General features: G+C 44.7%; 1 protein-coding gene across 2 annotated transcripts in view; it reads left to right on the top strand.

Moving 5' to 3' along the window:
- The window catches only part of LOC138967690 (ubiquitin carboxyl-terminal hydrolase 24-like), a 315,079-nt gene that overhangs the window by 285,758 nt on the left and 14,992 nt on the right, over positions 1–14,329 (top strand). For both annotated transcript variants that reach the window (XM_070340337.1, XM_070340338.1), the window contains 3 exons: positions 3,916–4,011; positions 5,010–5,121; positions 5,481–5,599. In XM_070340337.1, coding sequence (XP_070196438.1) covers positions 3,916–4,011; positions 5,010–5,121; positions 5,481–5,599 — 327 coding nt within the window. The remainder of the gene's footprint in view (positions 1–3,915; positions 4,012–5,009; positions 5,122–5,480; positions 5,600–14,329) is intronic.

The raw sequence follows: 14,329 nt of genomic DNA, 5'->3' as shown, positions 1-14,329 counted from the left end.
AGATGTGTGTTGGGAGAGGAAAGAGTTAACAGCAAGCTACAGTCCCTACAGTGATTGAGATGTGTGTGTGGAGAGGAAAGAGTTAACAGCAAGCTACAGTCCCTACAGTGATTGAGATGTGTGTGGTGAGAGGAAAGAGTTAACAGTAAGCTACAGTCCCTACAGTGATTGAGATGTGTGTGCGGGGAGAGGAAAGAGTTAACAGCAAGCTACAGTCCCTACAGTGATTGAGATGTGTGTGTGGGGAGAGGAAAGAGTTAACAGCAAGCTACAGTCCCTACAGTGATTGAGATGTGTGTGGGGAGAGGAAAGAGTTAACAGCAAGCTACAGTCCTTACAGTGATTGAGATGTGTGTGGGGAGAGGAAAGAGTTAACAGCAAGCTACAGTCCCTACAGTGATTGAGATGTGTGTGGGGAGAGGAAAGAGTTAACAGTAAGCTACAGTCCCTACAGGGATTGAGATGTGTGTGTGGAGAGGAAAGAGTTAACAGTAAGCTACAGTCCCTACAGTGATTGAGATGTGTGTGTGGGGAGAGGAAAGAGTTAACAGTAAGTTACAGTCCCTACAGTGATTGAGATGTGTGTGGAGAGGAAAGAGTTAACAGCAAGCTACAGTCCCTACAGTGATTGAGATGTGTGTGTGGAGAGGAAAGAGTTAACAGCAAGCTACAGTCCCTACAGTGATTGAGATGTGTGTGGGGAGAGGAAAGAGTTAACAGTAAGCTACAGTCCCTACAGTGATTGAGATGTGTGTGGAGAGGAAAGAGTTAACAGCAAGCTACAGTCCCTACAGTGATTGAGATGTGTGTGTGGGTAGAGGAAAGAGTTAACAGTAAGCTACAGTCCCTACAGTGATTGAGATGTGTGTGGGGAGAGGAAAGAGTTAACAGCAAGCTACAGTCCCTACAGTGATTGAGATGTGTGTGTGGAGAGGAAAGAGTTAACAGTAAGCTACAGTCCCTACAGTGATTGAGATGTGTTTGGGGAGAGGAAAGAGTTAACAGTAAGCTACAGTGCCTACAGTGATTGAGATGTGTGTTGGGAGAGGAAAGAGTTAACAGCAAGCTACAGTCCCTACAGTGATTGAGATGTGTGTGTGGAGAGGAAAGAGTTAACAGCAAGCTACAGTCCCTACAGTGATTGAGATGTGTGTGGTGAGAGGAAAGAGTTAACAGTAAGCTACAGTCCCTACAGTGATTGAGATGTGTGTGTGGGGAGAGGAAAGCGTTAACAGTAAGCTACAGTCCCTACAGTGATTGAGATGTGTGTGGGGAGAGGAAAGAGTTAACAGTAAGCTACAGTCCCTACAGTGATTGAGATGTGTGTGTGTGGAGAGGAAAGAGTTAACAGTAAGCTACAGTCCCTACAGTGATTGAGATGTGTTTGGGGAGAGGAAAGAGTTAACAGTAAGCTACAGTGCCTACAGTGATTGAGATGTGTGTTGGGAGAGGAAAGAGTTAACAGCAAGCTACAGTCCCTACAGTGATTGAGATGTGTGTGTGGAGAGGAAAGAGTTAACAGCAAGCTACAGTCCCTACAGTGATTGAGATGTGTGTGGTGAGAGGAAAGAGTTAACAGTAAGCTACAGTCCCTACAGTGATTGAGATGTGTGTGTGGGGAGAGGAAAGAGTTAACAGCAAGCTACAGTCCCTACAGTGATTGAGATGTGTGTGTGGGGAGAGGAAAGAGTTAACAGCAAGCTACAGTCCCTACAGTGATTGAGATGTGTGTGGGGAGAGGAAAGAGTTAACAGTAAGCTACAGTCCCTACAGTGATTGAGATGTGTGTGTGGGGAGAGGAAAGAGTTAACAGTAAGCTACAGTCCCTACAGTGATTGAGATGTGTGTGGGGAGAGGAAAGAGTTAACAGTAAGCTACAGTCCCTACAGTGATTGAGATGTGTGTGTGGGGAGAGGAAAGAGTTAACAGTAAGCTACAGTCCCTACAGTGATTGAGATGTGTGTTGGGAGAGGAAAGAGTTAACAGTAAGCTACAGTCCCTACAGTGATTGAGATGTGTGTGGGGAGAGGAAAGAGTTAACAGTAAGCTACAGTCCCTACAGTGATTGAGATGTGTGTGGGGAGAGGAAAGAGTTAACAGTAAGCTACAGTCCCTACAGTGATTGAGATGTGTGTTGGGAGAGGAAAGAGTTAACAGCAAGCTACAGTCCCTACAGTGATTGAGATGTGTGTGTGGGGAGAGGAAAGAGTTAACAGTATGCTACAGTCTCTACAGTGATTGAGATGTGTGTGTGGGGAGAGGAAAGAGTTAACAGTAAGCTACAGTCCCTACAGTGATTGAGATGTGTGTTGGGAGAGGAAAGAGTTAACAGTAAGCTACAGTCCCTACAGTGATTGAGATGTGTGTGTGGGGAGAGGAAAGAGTTAACAGTAAGCTACAGTCTCCACAGTGATTGAGATGTGTGTGTGGGGAGAGGAGTTAACAGTAAGCTACAGTCCCTACAGTGATTGAGATGTGTGTGTGGAGAGGAAAGAGTTAACAGCAAGCTACAGTCCCTACAGTGATTGAGATGTGTGTGTGGGGAGAGGAAAGAGTTAACAGTAAGCTACAGTCCCTACAGTGATTGAGATGTGTGTGTGGGGAGAGGAAAGAGTTAACAGTAAGCTACAGTCCCTACAGTGATTGAGATGTGTGTGTGGGGAGAGGAAAGAGTTAACAGTAAGCTACAGTCCCTACAATGATTGAGATATGTGTGGGGAGAGGAAAGAGTTAACAGTAAGCTAGAGTCCCTACAGTGATTGAGATGTGTGTGTGGAGAGGAAAGAGTTAACAGTAAGCTACAGTCCCTACAGTGATTAGGACACATGTACTGAAGACTGTGAGATGTTGTAGGGCCCAGTTAGCCCTGAACTGCTAGCAGTGTGTGAGTGAAGGGGACACACATACTGAAGACTGTGTGATGTTGTAGGGCCAAGTTAGCCGTGAACTGCTAGCAGTGTGTGTGTGAAGGACACATATACTGAAGACTGTGTGATGTTGTAGGGCCAAGTTAGCCATGAACTGCTAGCAGTGTGTGTGTGTGTGTGAAGGACACATGTACTGAAGACTGTGTGATGTTGTAGGGCCAAGTTAGCCATGAACTGCTAGCAGTGTGTGTGTGAAGGACACATGTACTGAAGACTGTGTGATGTTGTAGGGCCAAGTTAGCCATGAACTGCTAGCAGTGTGTGTGTGAAGGACACATGTACTGAAGACTGTGTGATGTTGCAGGGCCCAGTTAGCCGTGAACTGCTAGCAGTGTGTGAGTGAAGGACACATGTACTGAAGACTGTGTGTGATGTTGTAGGCCCCAGTTAGCCATGAACTACTAGCAGTGTGTGAGTGAAGGACACATGTACTGAAGACTGTGTGAGATGTTGTAGTGCCCAGTTAGCCATGAACTGCTAGCAGTGTGTGAGTGGAGGAGACACATGTACTGAAGACTGTGTGATGTTGCAGGGCCCAGTTAGCCGTGAACTGCTAGCAGCATGTCGATGATTAGGACACACGTACTGAAGACTGTGTGATGTTGCAGGGCCCAGTTAGCCGTGAACTGCTAGCAGCATGTCGATGATTAGGACACACGTACTGAAGACGGTGTGATGTTGCAGGGCCCAGTTAGCCGTGAACTGCTACCAGCATGTCGATGATTAGGACACACGTACTGAAGACTGTGTGATGTTGCAGGGCCCAGTTAGCCGTGAACTGCTACCAGCATGTCGATGATTAGGACACACGTACTGAAGACTGTGTGATGTTGCAGGGCCCAGTTAGCCGTGAACTGCTAGCAGCATGTCGATGATTAGGACACACGTACTGAAGACTGTGTGATGTTGCAGGGCCCAGTTAGCCGTGAACTGCTAGCAGCATGTCGATGATTAGGACACATGTACTGAAGACGGTGTGATGTTGCAGGGTACCAAGGCGTGTGTTCACATGTTTGGTCGACAAGGTTTCCAGCGACTCATCTTCTTCCTGCTTGGCAACATTTCTCCTTCTGTCGACGATTTTGTGAGTTGTGTTCTTTTTTTATCACCATCTGTCTGTCATTGTCTGTCTGTTTGTGTGTATGCATGTGTGTGTTTGTGTGTATGCATGTGTGTGTTTGTGTGTGTGCATGTGTGTGTTTGTGTGTGTGCATGTGTGTGTTTGTGTGTGTGCATGTGTGTGTTTGTGTGTATGCATGTGTGTGTTTGTGTGTGTGCATGTGTGTGTTTGTGTGTATGCATGTGTGTGTTTGTGTGTGTGCATGTGTGTGTTTGTGTGTATGCATGTGTGTGTTTGTGTGTGTGCATGTGTGTGTTTGTGTGTGTGCATGTGTGTGTTTGTGTGTATGCATGTGTCTGTTTGTGTGTGTGCATGTGTCTGTTTGTGTGTATGCATGTGTGTGTTTGTGTGTGTGCATGTGTGTGTTTGTGTGTGTGCATGTGTGTGTTTGTGTGTATGCATGTGTGTGTTTGTGTGTGTGCATGTGTGTGTTTGTGTGTGTGCATGTGTGTGTTTGTGTGTGTGCATGTGTGTGTTTGTGTGTATGCATGTGTGTGTTTGTGTGTGTGCATGTGTGTGTTTGTGTGTGTGCATGTGTGTGTTTGTGTGTGTGCATGTGTGTGTTTGTGTGTGTGCATGTGTCTGTTTGTGTGTATGCATGTGTCTGTTTGTGTGTATGCATGTGTGTGTTTGTGTGTGTGCGCGTGCATGGGTGCGTGCATGCAGGTGCGTTTTCCCAGATCTGAATGAAAAAATACAGAATTTTGATGCCTTTTCCGAGTTTATTTTGCAAATAAGTCGATAAAATGTACTTGCACTGTATTTTGAAAAGTGTCAGTAATAAGATGTTTGCTGTAAATATTGTGCAAAGTGTTGGTAATAAGATGCTTGCTATTAATATTGTGGAAAGTGTCGGTAATAGGATGCTTGGTGTTTATAATGTGGAAAGTGTCGGTAATAAGATGCTTGCTTGTATATGGAGAGCGTCAGTACTAAGATGATTGGTGTTTCCATGGTGACAGGACAACAACAGCCGGCGGTGGAGCTCGATGCAGGCCAGAGAGTTCGGTCACCTGCACAACGCCGTCGCCATGCTGGTCCTCAACTGTGACGTCACGGCTTACCGCACAGAAGGTACGCTCTCTTTTCCTGCCTCTGATATATATGTGTGTGTGTGAGTGTGAGTGTGTGAATGTATGTGTGTGTGTGGGTGGGGGGTGGGTGTTTGTATGTGTGTGTGTGTGTGACGTCACAGCTTACCGCTCCGTGGGTCTGCTCTCTTGCCCTGCTGCTCTTGTATATCTGCGTTCCTTTCTGTCTTATTATTTTTTTCTGTTTTTTTCCCTTTTTATAATTTCAAAATGCATGTTTCAAATGTATAACCATGATTGAGATTTAAACATGTATGTTTCTGTGTGTGTGTGTGTGTGTGTGACTGTGTGTGTGTGTTTTCTTGTTAATTATGCTACAATACTGATGCTGTTTCCCACCAGACATCGGAGAGTTCCCCCAGCGTCTGCCCCTGTCCGTTCAGCCCAAGATCTTCCTCAAGATGCACACTGACATGCACAAGTTTGTCTTTGGCCCTGAGTCCGTCCATTATCTCAGAGAGGTGAGTCTGTCCATTATCTCACAGAGGTGAGTCCGTCCATTATCTCACAGAGGTGAGTCTGTCCATTATCTCACAGAGGTGAGTCTGTCCATTATCTCACAGAGGTGAGTCCGTCCATTATCTTAGAGAGGTGAGTCTGTCCATTATCTCAGAGAGGTGAGTCTGTCCATTATCTTAGAGAGGTGAGTCTGTCCATTATCTGACAGAGGTGAGTCTGTCCATTATCTCACAAAGGTGAGTCTGTCCATTATCTCACAGAGGTGAGTCTGTCCATTATCTGACAGAGGTGAGTCTGTCCATTATCTCACAGAGGTGAGTCTGTCCATTATCTCACAGAGGTGAGTCTGTCCATTATCTCACAGAGGTGAGTCCGTCCATTATCTTAGAGAGGTGAGTCTGTCCATTATCTCACAGAGGTGAGTCTGTCCATTATCTCACAGAGGTGAGTCTGTCCATTATCTCACAGAGGTGAGTCTGTCCATTATCTCACAGAGGTGAGTCCGTCCATTATCTTAGAGAGGTGAGTCCGTCCATTATCTCAGAGAGGTGAGTCTGTCCATTATCTCACAGAGATGAGTCTGTCCATTATCTCACAGAGGTTAGTCTGTCCATTATCTCACAGAGGTGAGTCTGTCCATTATCTCACAGAGGTGAGTCCGTCCATTATCTTAGAGAGGTGAGTCCGTCCATTATCTCACAGAGGTGAGTCCGTCCATTATCTCACAGAGGTGAGTCCGTCCATTATCTTAGAGAGGTGAGTCTGTCCATTATCTCACAGAGGTGAGTCTGTCCATTATCTTAGAGAGGTGAGTCTGTCCATTATCTCACAGAGGTGAGTCTGTCCATTATCTCACAGAGGTGAGTCTGTCCATTATCTTAGAGAGGTGAGTCTGTCCATTATCTTAGAGAGGTGAGTCTGTCCATTATCTTAGAGAGGTGAGTCTGTCCATTATCTCAGAGAGGTGAGTCCGTCCATTATCTCAGAGAGGTGAGTCTGTCCATTATCTTAGAGAGGTGAGTCTGTCCATTATCTCAGAGAGGTGAGTCTGTCCATTATCTCACAGAGGTGAGTCTGTCCATTATCTTAGAGAGGTGAGTCTGTCCATTATCTTAGAGAGGTGAGTCCGTCCATTATCTCACAGAGGTGAGTCTGTCCATTATCTCACAGAGGTGAGTCTGTCCATTATCTTAGAGAGGTGAGTCTGTCCATTATCTCAGAGAGGTGAGTCCGTCCATTATCTCAGAGAGGTGAGTCTGTCCATTATCTTAGAGAGGTGAGTCTGTCCATTATCTCAGAGAGGTGAGTCCGTCCATTATCTCAGAGAGGTGAGTCTGTCCATTATCTTAGAGAGGTGAGTCTGTCCATTATCTCAGAGAGGTGAGTCTGTCCATTATCTCACAGAGGTGAGTCTGTCCATTATCTGACAGAGGTGAGTCTGTCCATTATCTTAGAGAGGTGAGTCTGTCCATTATCTCAGAGAGGTGAGTCCGTCCATTATCTCAGAGAGGTGAGTCTGTCCATTATCTCAGAGAGGTGAGTCCGTCCATTATCTCAGAGAGGTGAGTCTGTCCATTATCTTAGAGAGGTGAGTCTGTCCATTATCTTAGAGAGGTGAGTCTGTCCATTATCTCAGAGAGGTGAGTCCGTCCATTATCTCAGAGAGGTGAGTCCGTCCATTATCTGACAGAGGTGAGTCTGTCCATTATCTCACAGAGGTGAGTCTGTCCATTATCTTAGAGAGGTGAGTCTGTCCATTATCTCACAGAGGTGAGTCTGTCCATTATCTCAGAGAGGTGAGTCTGTCCATTATCTCACAGAGGTGAGTCTGTCCATTATCTTAGAGAGGTGAGTCTGTCCATTATCTCACAGAGGTGAGTCTGTCCATTATCTCACAGAGGTGAGTCTGTCCATTATCTCAGAGAGGTGAGTCCGTCCATTATCTGACAGAGGTGAGTCCGTCCATTATCTCAGAGAGGTGAGTCCGTCCATTATCTGACAGAGGTGAGTCTGTTCGTTATCTCAGAGAGGTGAGTCTGGCCATTATCTCACAGACACAAACGCTCAGCAATGCAATTTCTCTTTTAGAGATTAATAAAGTTATTGTATTGTATTGTAGAGGTGAGTTCGTCCATTATCTTAGAGAGGTGAGTCCGTCCATTATCTCACAGAGGTGAGTCTGTCCATTATCTCAGAGAGGTGAGTCCGTCCATTATCTCACAGAGGTGAGTCCGTCCATTATCTCACAGAGGTGAGTCCGTCCATTATCTCACAGAGGTGAGTCTGTCCATTATCTTAGAGAGGTGAGTCTGTCTGTTACACGACACTTGGGCGGGGATATAGCTCAGTTGGTAGCGCGCTGGATTTGTATTCAGTTGGCCGCTGTCAGCGCAAGTTCGATCCCAGGTTCGGCGGAAATTTATTTCACAGAGTCAACTTTGTGTGCAGACTCTCTTCGGTGTCCGAACCACCCCCCGTGTACACTACATTGGGTGTGCACGTTAAAGATCCCACGATTGACAAAAGGGTCTTTCCTGGCAAAATTGCTTAGGCACAGTTAATAATTGTCTACCATACCCGTGTGACTTGGAATAAGGCCGTGAAAGGTAAATATGCGCCGACATGGCTGCAATCTACTGGCCGTATAAAATTTCATCTCACACGGCATCACTGCAGAGCGCCTAGAACTGTACCCACGGAATATGCGCGATATAAGCCTCATTGATTGATTGATTGACTTGAGATTGCCACAAGTTCTCAAATGCCGTATAGTTGTGTTCTTTTATTCTACGTCGCCCGTCTTCGCAGCAGCAGAAAACAACTCGTCAAATTGAGTTCGAGGATTTATTCAGCATTCAATACATCAGGCATGGGAATTGTCCGCCGAATTTTTTTTTTGTTCCGCCGAAAATGCAAAAGTGTCCGCCGAAAAAATAAAGGGGGGAGGCACACAAAAAAAGCACCGGTTACTTTGGCCTTTGCGCAAAAGCCCGCGAAAACTTTCCGTACTTTGTTCACGCACTGCTACCGCCCGCCTCAGTTATTGAACTATTATGTTTGAAAGTAAACCAGATTGCACAGATTGTGTTACAAGTTACATTTTCCTGTTTGTCTCAACAGATAAAATTTTTTACAAATTTAAACCATATATAATACATGTAAGCAAAATTTGGTACATTTTTGTACTAAAAACTCTGATTCTAAAAACAGAATTTAATGGCAAACTCGGAGCTCAGATGACACCAGATTGCACCATCTGGGTTCTTTGGAGAAAAAAAATTTCCGGGGGGGGGCATGCCCCCGGACCCCCCTAGTAAGGCTAGGCGCTTCGCGCCGTCGACTTGACGCTTCGCGTCTTCAGTTATAAATTTTCCGCCTTTTTTACAATTTTCAATTCCCATGCCTGATACATACAACTGCACATCGTAGCAGAACACAAAAAGAAGCTTTTTTACATACAAATCGCGCTGGCATATATAGTAAATACTCAATCTCGAGAATATTCCAGACCGAACATGATACAACTACATTATACGAGCCGTGCATGGACTAAACTAGCGACATTCTCTATGACGTAGATCAAAAGCGCCGATGCACTTAATCCGAACGAACGCCACGAACTCACGACTAAAACAGCGTGGTAAACAATTTGTTTTGACAGGACTAGAAAGTTCACCTGCATTCTCGTCCAAGCATAAATATTGTGTTTACAAAATATAACATCGGTACTTTCCCACAAAGTACAAATAAGTCAACTACATGCAACACACAAAACTGAACCAAAGCTCAGCAACGGTAGCGTTTCCTAACACTGTCCATTATCTCAAAGAGGTGAGTCTGTCCATTATCTCACAGAGGTGAGTCTGTCCATTATCTCACAGAGGTGAGTCCGTCCATTATCTCAGAGAGGTGAGTCTGTCCATTATCTCACAGAGGTGAGTCCGTCCATTATCTCAGAGAGGTGAGTCTGTCCATTATCTCACAGAGGTGAGTCTGTCCATTATCTTAGAGAGGTGAGTCTGTCCATTATCTCAGAGAGGTGAGTCTGTCCATTATCTCAGAGAGGTGAGTCTGTCCATTATCTCAGAGAGGTGAGTCTGTCCATTATCTTAGAGAGGTGAGTCTGTCCATTATCTTAGAGAGGTGAGTCTGTCCATTATCTCACAGAGGTGAGTCTGTCCATTATCTCACAGAGGTGAGTCTGTCCATTATCTCAGAGAGGTGAGTCTGTCCATTATCTCACAGAGGTGAGTGTCCATTATCTCACAGAGGTGAGTCTGTCCATTATCTTAGAGAGGTGAGTCCGTCCATTATCTTAGAGAGGTGAGTCCGTCCATTATCTCACAGAGGTGAGTCCGTCCATTATCTTAGAGAGGTGAGTCTGTCCATTATCTTAGAGAGGTGAGTCCGCCCATTATCTCACAGAGGTGAGTCTGTCCATTATCTCACAGAGGTGAGTCTGTCCATTATCTGACAGAGGTGAGTCTGTTCATTATCTCAGAGAGGTGAGTCTGTCCATTATCTCACAGAGGTGAGTCTGTTCGTTATCTCAGAGAGGTGAGTCTGTCCATTATCTCACAGAGGTGAGTCTGTTCGTTATCTCAGAGAGGTGAGTCCGTCCATTATCTCACAGAGGTGAGTCTGTCCATTATCTTAGAGAGGTGAGTCTGTCCATTATCTCAAAGAGGTGAGTCTGTCCATTATCTCACAGAGGTGAGTCTGTCCATTATCTTAGAGAGGTGAGTCTGTCCATTATCTGACAGAGGTGAGTCTGTCCATTATCTCAGAGAGGTGAGTCTGTCCATTATCTCACAGAGGTGAGTCCGTCCATTATCTTAGAGAGGTGAGTCCGTCCATTATCTCACAGAGGTGAGTCTGTCCATTATCTTAGAGAGGTGAGTCTGTCCATTATCTCAGAGAGGTGAGTCCGTCCATTATCTCACAGAGGTGAGTCTGTCCATTATCTCAGAGAGGTGAGTCCGTCCATTATCTCACAGAGGTGAGTCTGTCCATTATCTTAGAGAGGTGAGTCCGTCCATTATCTCAGAGAGGTGAGTCTGTCCATTATCTCACAGAGGTGAGTCTGTCCATTATCTCACAGAGGTGAGTCTGTCCATTATCTCAAAGAGGTGAGTCTGTCCATTATCTTACCAGACATGGGACGGGTCCGAATTTTATCGGAATTCTGATATTTTCTTTAGCTCACAGACTATTCTTGAGATCGATGCAAATTCGTTGAGAAAAGAAAAAGGGGGGGGGGGGGGGGTGGTGGTATGAATCATTTAGCTGAAGCTGTCTGCGTCTAAAGTCAGTGCATTCGCACCCCAGCACTCGCGTTAACCCATAGGTAGTGGTATGAACCGTTCAGCTGAAGCTGTCTGCATCTGAAGTCAGTGCATTCGCACCCTAGCATTCTCATGAACCCATAGCAGTATCATGGGTCGCGTTTGATTGGCTGTCGATCTCCGACGATTATTACCTATGCTTAATTATTCACCGATGGCGGTTTGCGGGTTGTTTTGATTGGCTGCCGATCTCCAAACGCCGAAGGTGAAAAAGGTAGCATCATGCTTACAGAGGTGAGTCTGTCTACTACCCTTAGAGAGGTGAGTCTGTCCATTATCTCAGAGAGGTGAGTCCATCCATTATCTTACAGAGGTGAGTCTGTCCATTATCTCACAGAGGTGAGTCCGTCCATTATCTCACAGAGGTGAGTCCGTCCATTATCTCACAGAGGTGAGTCTGTCCATTATCTCACAGAGGTGAGTCTGTCCATTATCTCACAGAGGTGAGTCTGTCCATTATCTCAGAGAGGTGAGTCTGTCCATTATCTGACAGAGGTGAGTCTGTCCATTATCTCACAGAGGTGAGTCTGTCCATTATCTCACAGAGGTGAGTCTGTCCATTATCTCACAGAGGTGAGTCTGTCCATTATCTCACAAAGGTGAGTCCGTCCATTATCTGACAGAGGTGAGTCTGTCCATTATCTCACAGAGGTGAGTATGGCCATTATCTCAGAGAGGTGAGTCTGTCCATTATCTCACAGAGGTGAGTCTGTCCATTATCTGACAGAGGTGAGTCTGTCCATTATCTCAGAGAGGTGAGTCCGTCCATTATCTCACAGAGGTGAGTCTGTCCATTATCTTAGAGAGGTGAGTCTGTCCATTATCTTAGAGAGGTGAGTCCGTCCATTATCTCACAGAGGTGAGTCACCTAGTTTGTTTCTATTGGATGGCTATGGTTTGATATGTACAAGGATAAAATATGTGTTCCCCTGAGACCGCGCTAGCGGTCGAGGTCATCAATGACTGTCGAAATCTGTGTCAAATGTCATATTTTGGTCCAAAATACAATTAACACTTATGTATCGATCGATTTAAGTTATAGTTCCCTTGATATTTTTACAGCTGACACACAAACATGCAGTGTGTTGTAGTCTTGGCTGAAAAAAGAAAATGTAATGTTCAATCCATACAAAGTCTGTGAATTTGCAGAAAGTGCCAGAGACAGGTTTCACAGTCTTCAGAGTCGGGTATGTCCCTGACTTTGATATTAAATAAAATGTTTCGTTTTGTTTAGTCGTGAATTTTCACTGGTCTGTGTCGAATGTCTTCGGAATTTACATATGAAAAATAAACTTTGATCGAATTTAAGTCAAGTTTGTATTCCCCACCAGCGAAAAAGGTAGGTCGGTCGTGAGAAATGAGACAGACACGATTTCCCTTTTTAGCCACATTGCAATAGACAAAGGCACCAGTACAAAAACACACAAAGAAATCCAGTGAAAAGTACATTAGAAACCAAAGAACAGAGATAGATGAACACACTTAGTTAAAAAAAACAATGAATGTGTTTATGTTTAGTCGATACAATCGCATGTGAAGTAAACGGTCTTTTTTCTAAATGTGTCTGTCTCAAAAACGTTAATTACAAATCTGTTCAGTTGGAATGGCTGTTAAAAGGTTTGGACGTAACATGCTTTTAATAAGTAGCAATTTCCATCAAATCACGACATGAAAGGGTTTTGAAAGGCTAACTACGGCTTATTCTACTTGCGCTTGGTCATTTTGTCACTCGGGCAAGGTGTCTGTCTCATTTTTTCTCACGACCGCCCTGCAGACAAATCGTCTGCTATAACCGCCATACACAGCAAATTGTCATGATGCAACCAATTTTACACTTCCTATCCGTTGTCAGGCAGATGATCAACTGGCTGACTAAAGAATTTTTCGGCATGTGTTTATTTCAGAGCACGTTATTTACTGTCTGGTCACTCGGGCAAGGTGTCTGTCTCATTTTTTCTCACGACCGTCCTGAAGACAAATTGTCTGCTATGACCGCCATACACAGCAAATTGCCATGATGCGACCAATTTTATACTTCCTATCCGTTGTCAGGCAGATGATCAACTGGCTGACTAAAGATTTTTTCGGCATGTGTTTATTTCAGAGCACGTTATTTACTGTCTGTCTCTGAAAACCTTGAATTCTCACGACCGCCCGGCACTATTGACGGTCATTTCTTACCAAATGTTAAGCAGATTCATGTGTAAAATAACAACATTCAGTGACTGTGTCTGATCAACGCCAGTGTTTTTTTTCAATCCACTGCATTGTGAATGTTGTGGTCAAGTGAGAGTTTTATAGACATCGCCGTACGTTTTTCAACACTTTGATGACGTCAGACAGCAGATTGAAAACGTTCCAACTTGGAAAGAGAGCCAGTCACGATCATATAATCGTAGGGAATCAATAGTTGCTTTGTTTATTAACTTTCAAGTGCTTTTAAAAGTTTGATTTTTGTCATTGTTATTGTTGCATATGTGCGTGCGTACGTGCGCGCGCGCCTGTCAGTGTGGAAGAGTGTAGGGTAAGTGTATCCAATTCCGACCGACTTCGGGGATACCTAAATCCGACCGATTTTCCAAGTCACTAATGATGAGGTTCACACGTCATCCCAACAGAAAGAATGCCATTCATACAAGGGCCATTCATGAACGGTTGATGACGCGACGTCACGAACCAATCGTTTCGTCACGAGAGTTAATTGCGTCATCTGCACCGCGGCGCGAAATGTGCCTTCGCCATACGTTTCTTGCAAAGGGTGAGATAATTTGATGAACAGAGTTGTGTTTCTTTTACATGGATGTTAATAAGTGTTTTTGGAAGAATAATGTTATGGTTCTGACTAAATCTCATTGTACTTTTTAATCGAAAAGGGGAAAATCTTATCGGTCGTGATTAGATACAGTAGTACCTGCCATATCCGGTCACCCATTAGTCATTGCAAAGGTGACCGCAAATATCAGGTGGCCGTCCATTACAGGCCCCCTCCTCCTCCAAAAAAACCCCCAAAAACACGATCAAGTTTTCATGAAGAAAAGAAAGCGATCATCCATGAGCCGCCGATTCATTGTCTCTGTTAGTTTTGCTTTCGTTTATACATCTTAATTATTTGCGTGTTTAACTCGATCGTCCTGGCTAAGCTATTGTTTCGTATGTTTCTATGTGTGTTTGGATTATTATATATGTATTTGAGTGTCAGATAAACAAGTGTTTCAAACTCACATCAGCTGTGATCGATCCGGAAGTGACTGCCGTAAATGTACATGTATGCGCATGTCAGGAAAACTCATTAGTCATGGGAAAGCTGGCCGCTCCGGGCAGGTTCACGCCCACGAAAGGGCCGGAAATGGAAGGGACTACTGTACCCAGTTTTTGAGAGAGTATTTA

The sequence above is a fragment of the Littorina saxatilis genome, linkage group LG5, assembly GCF_037325665.1.
Source record: "Littorina saxatilis isolate snail1 linkage group LG5, US_GU_Lsax_2.0, whole genome shotgun sequence".
In the NCBI taxonomy this organism is placed as follows: Eukaryota; Metazoa; Mollusca; class Gastropoda; order Littorinimorpha; family Littorinidae; genus Littorina; species Littorina saxatilis.
This window is presented reverse-complemented; position numbering and strand designations above follow the sequence as displayed.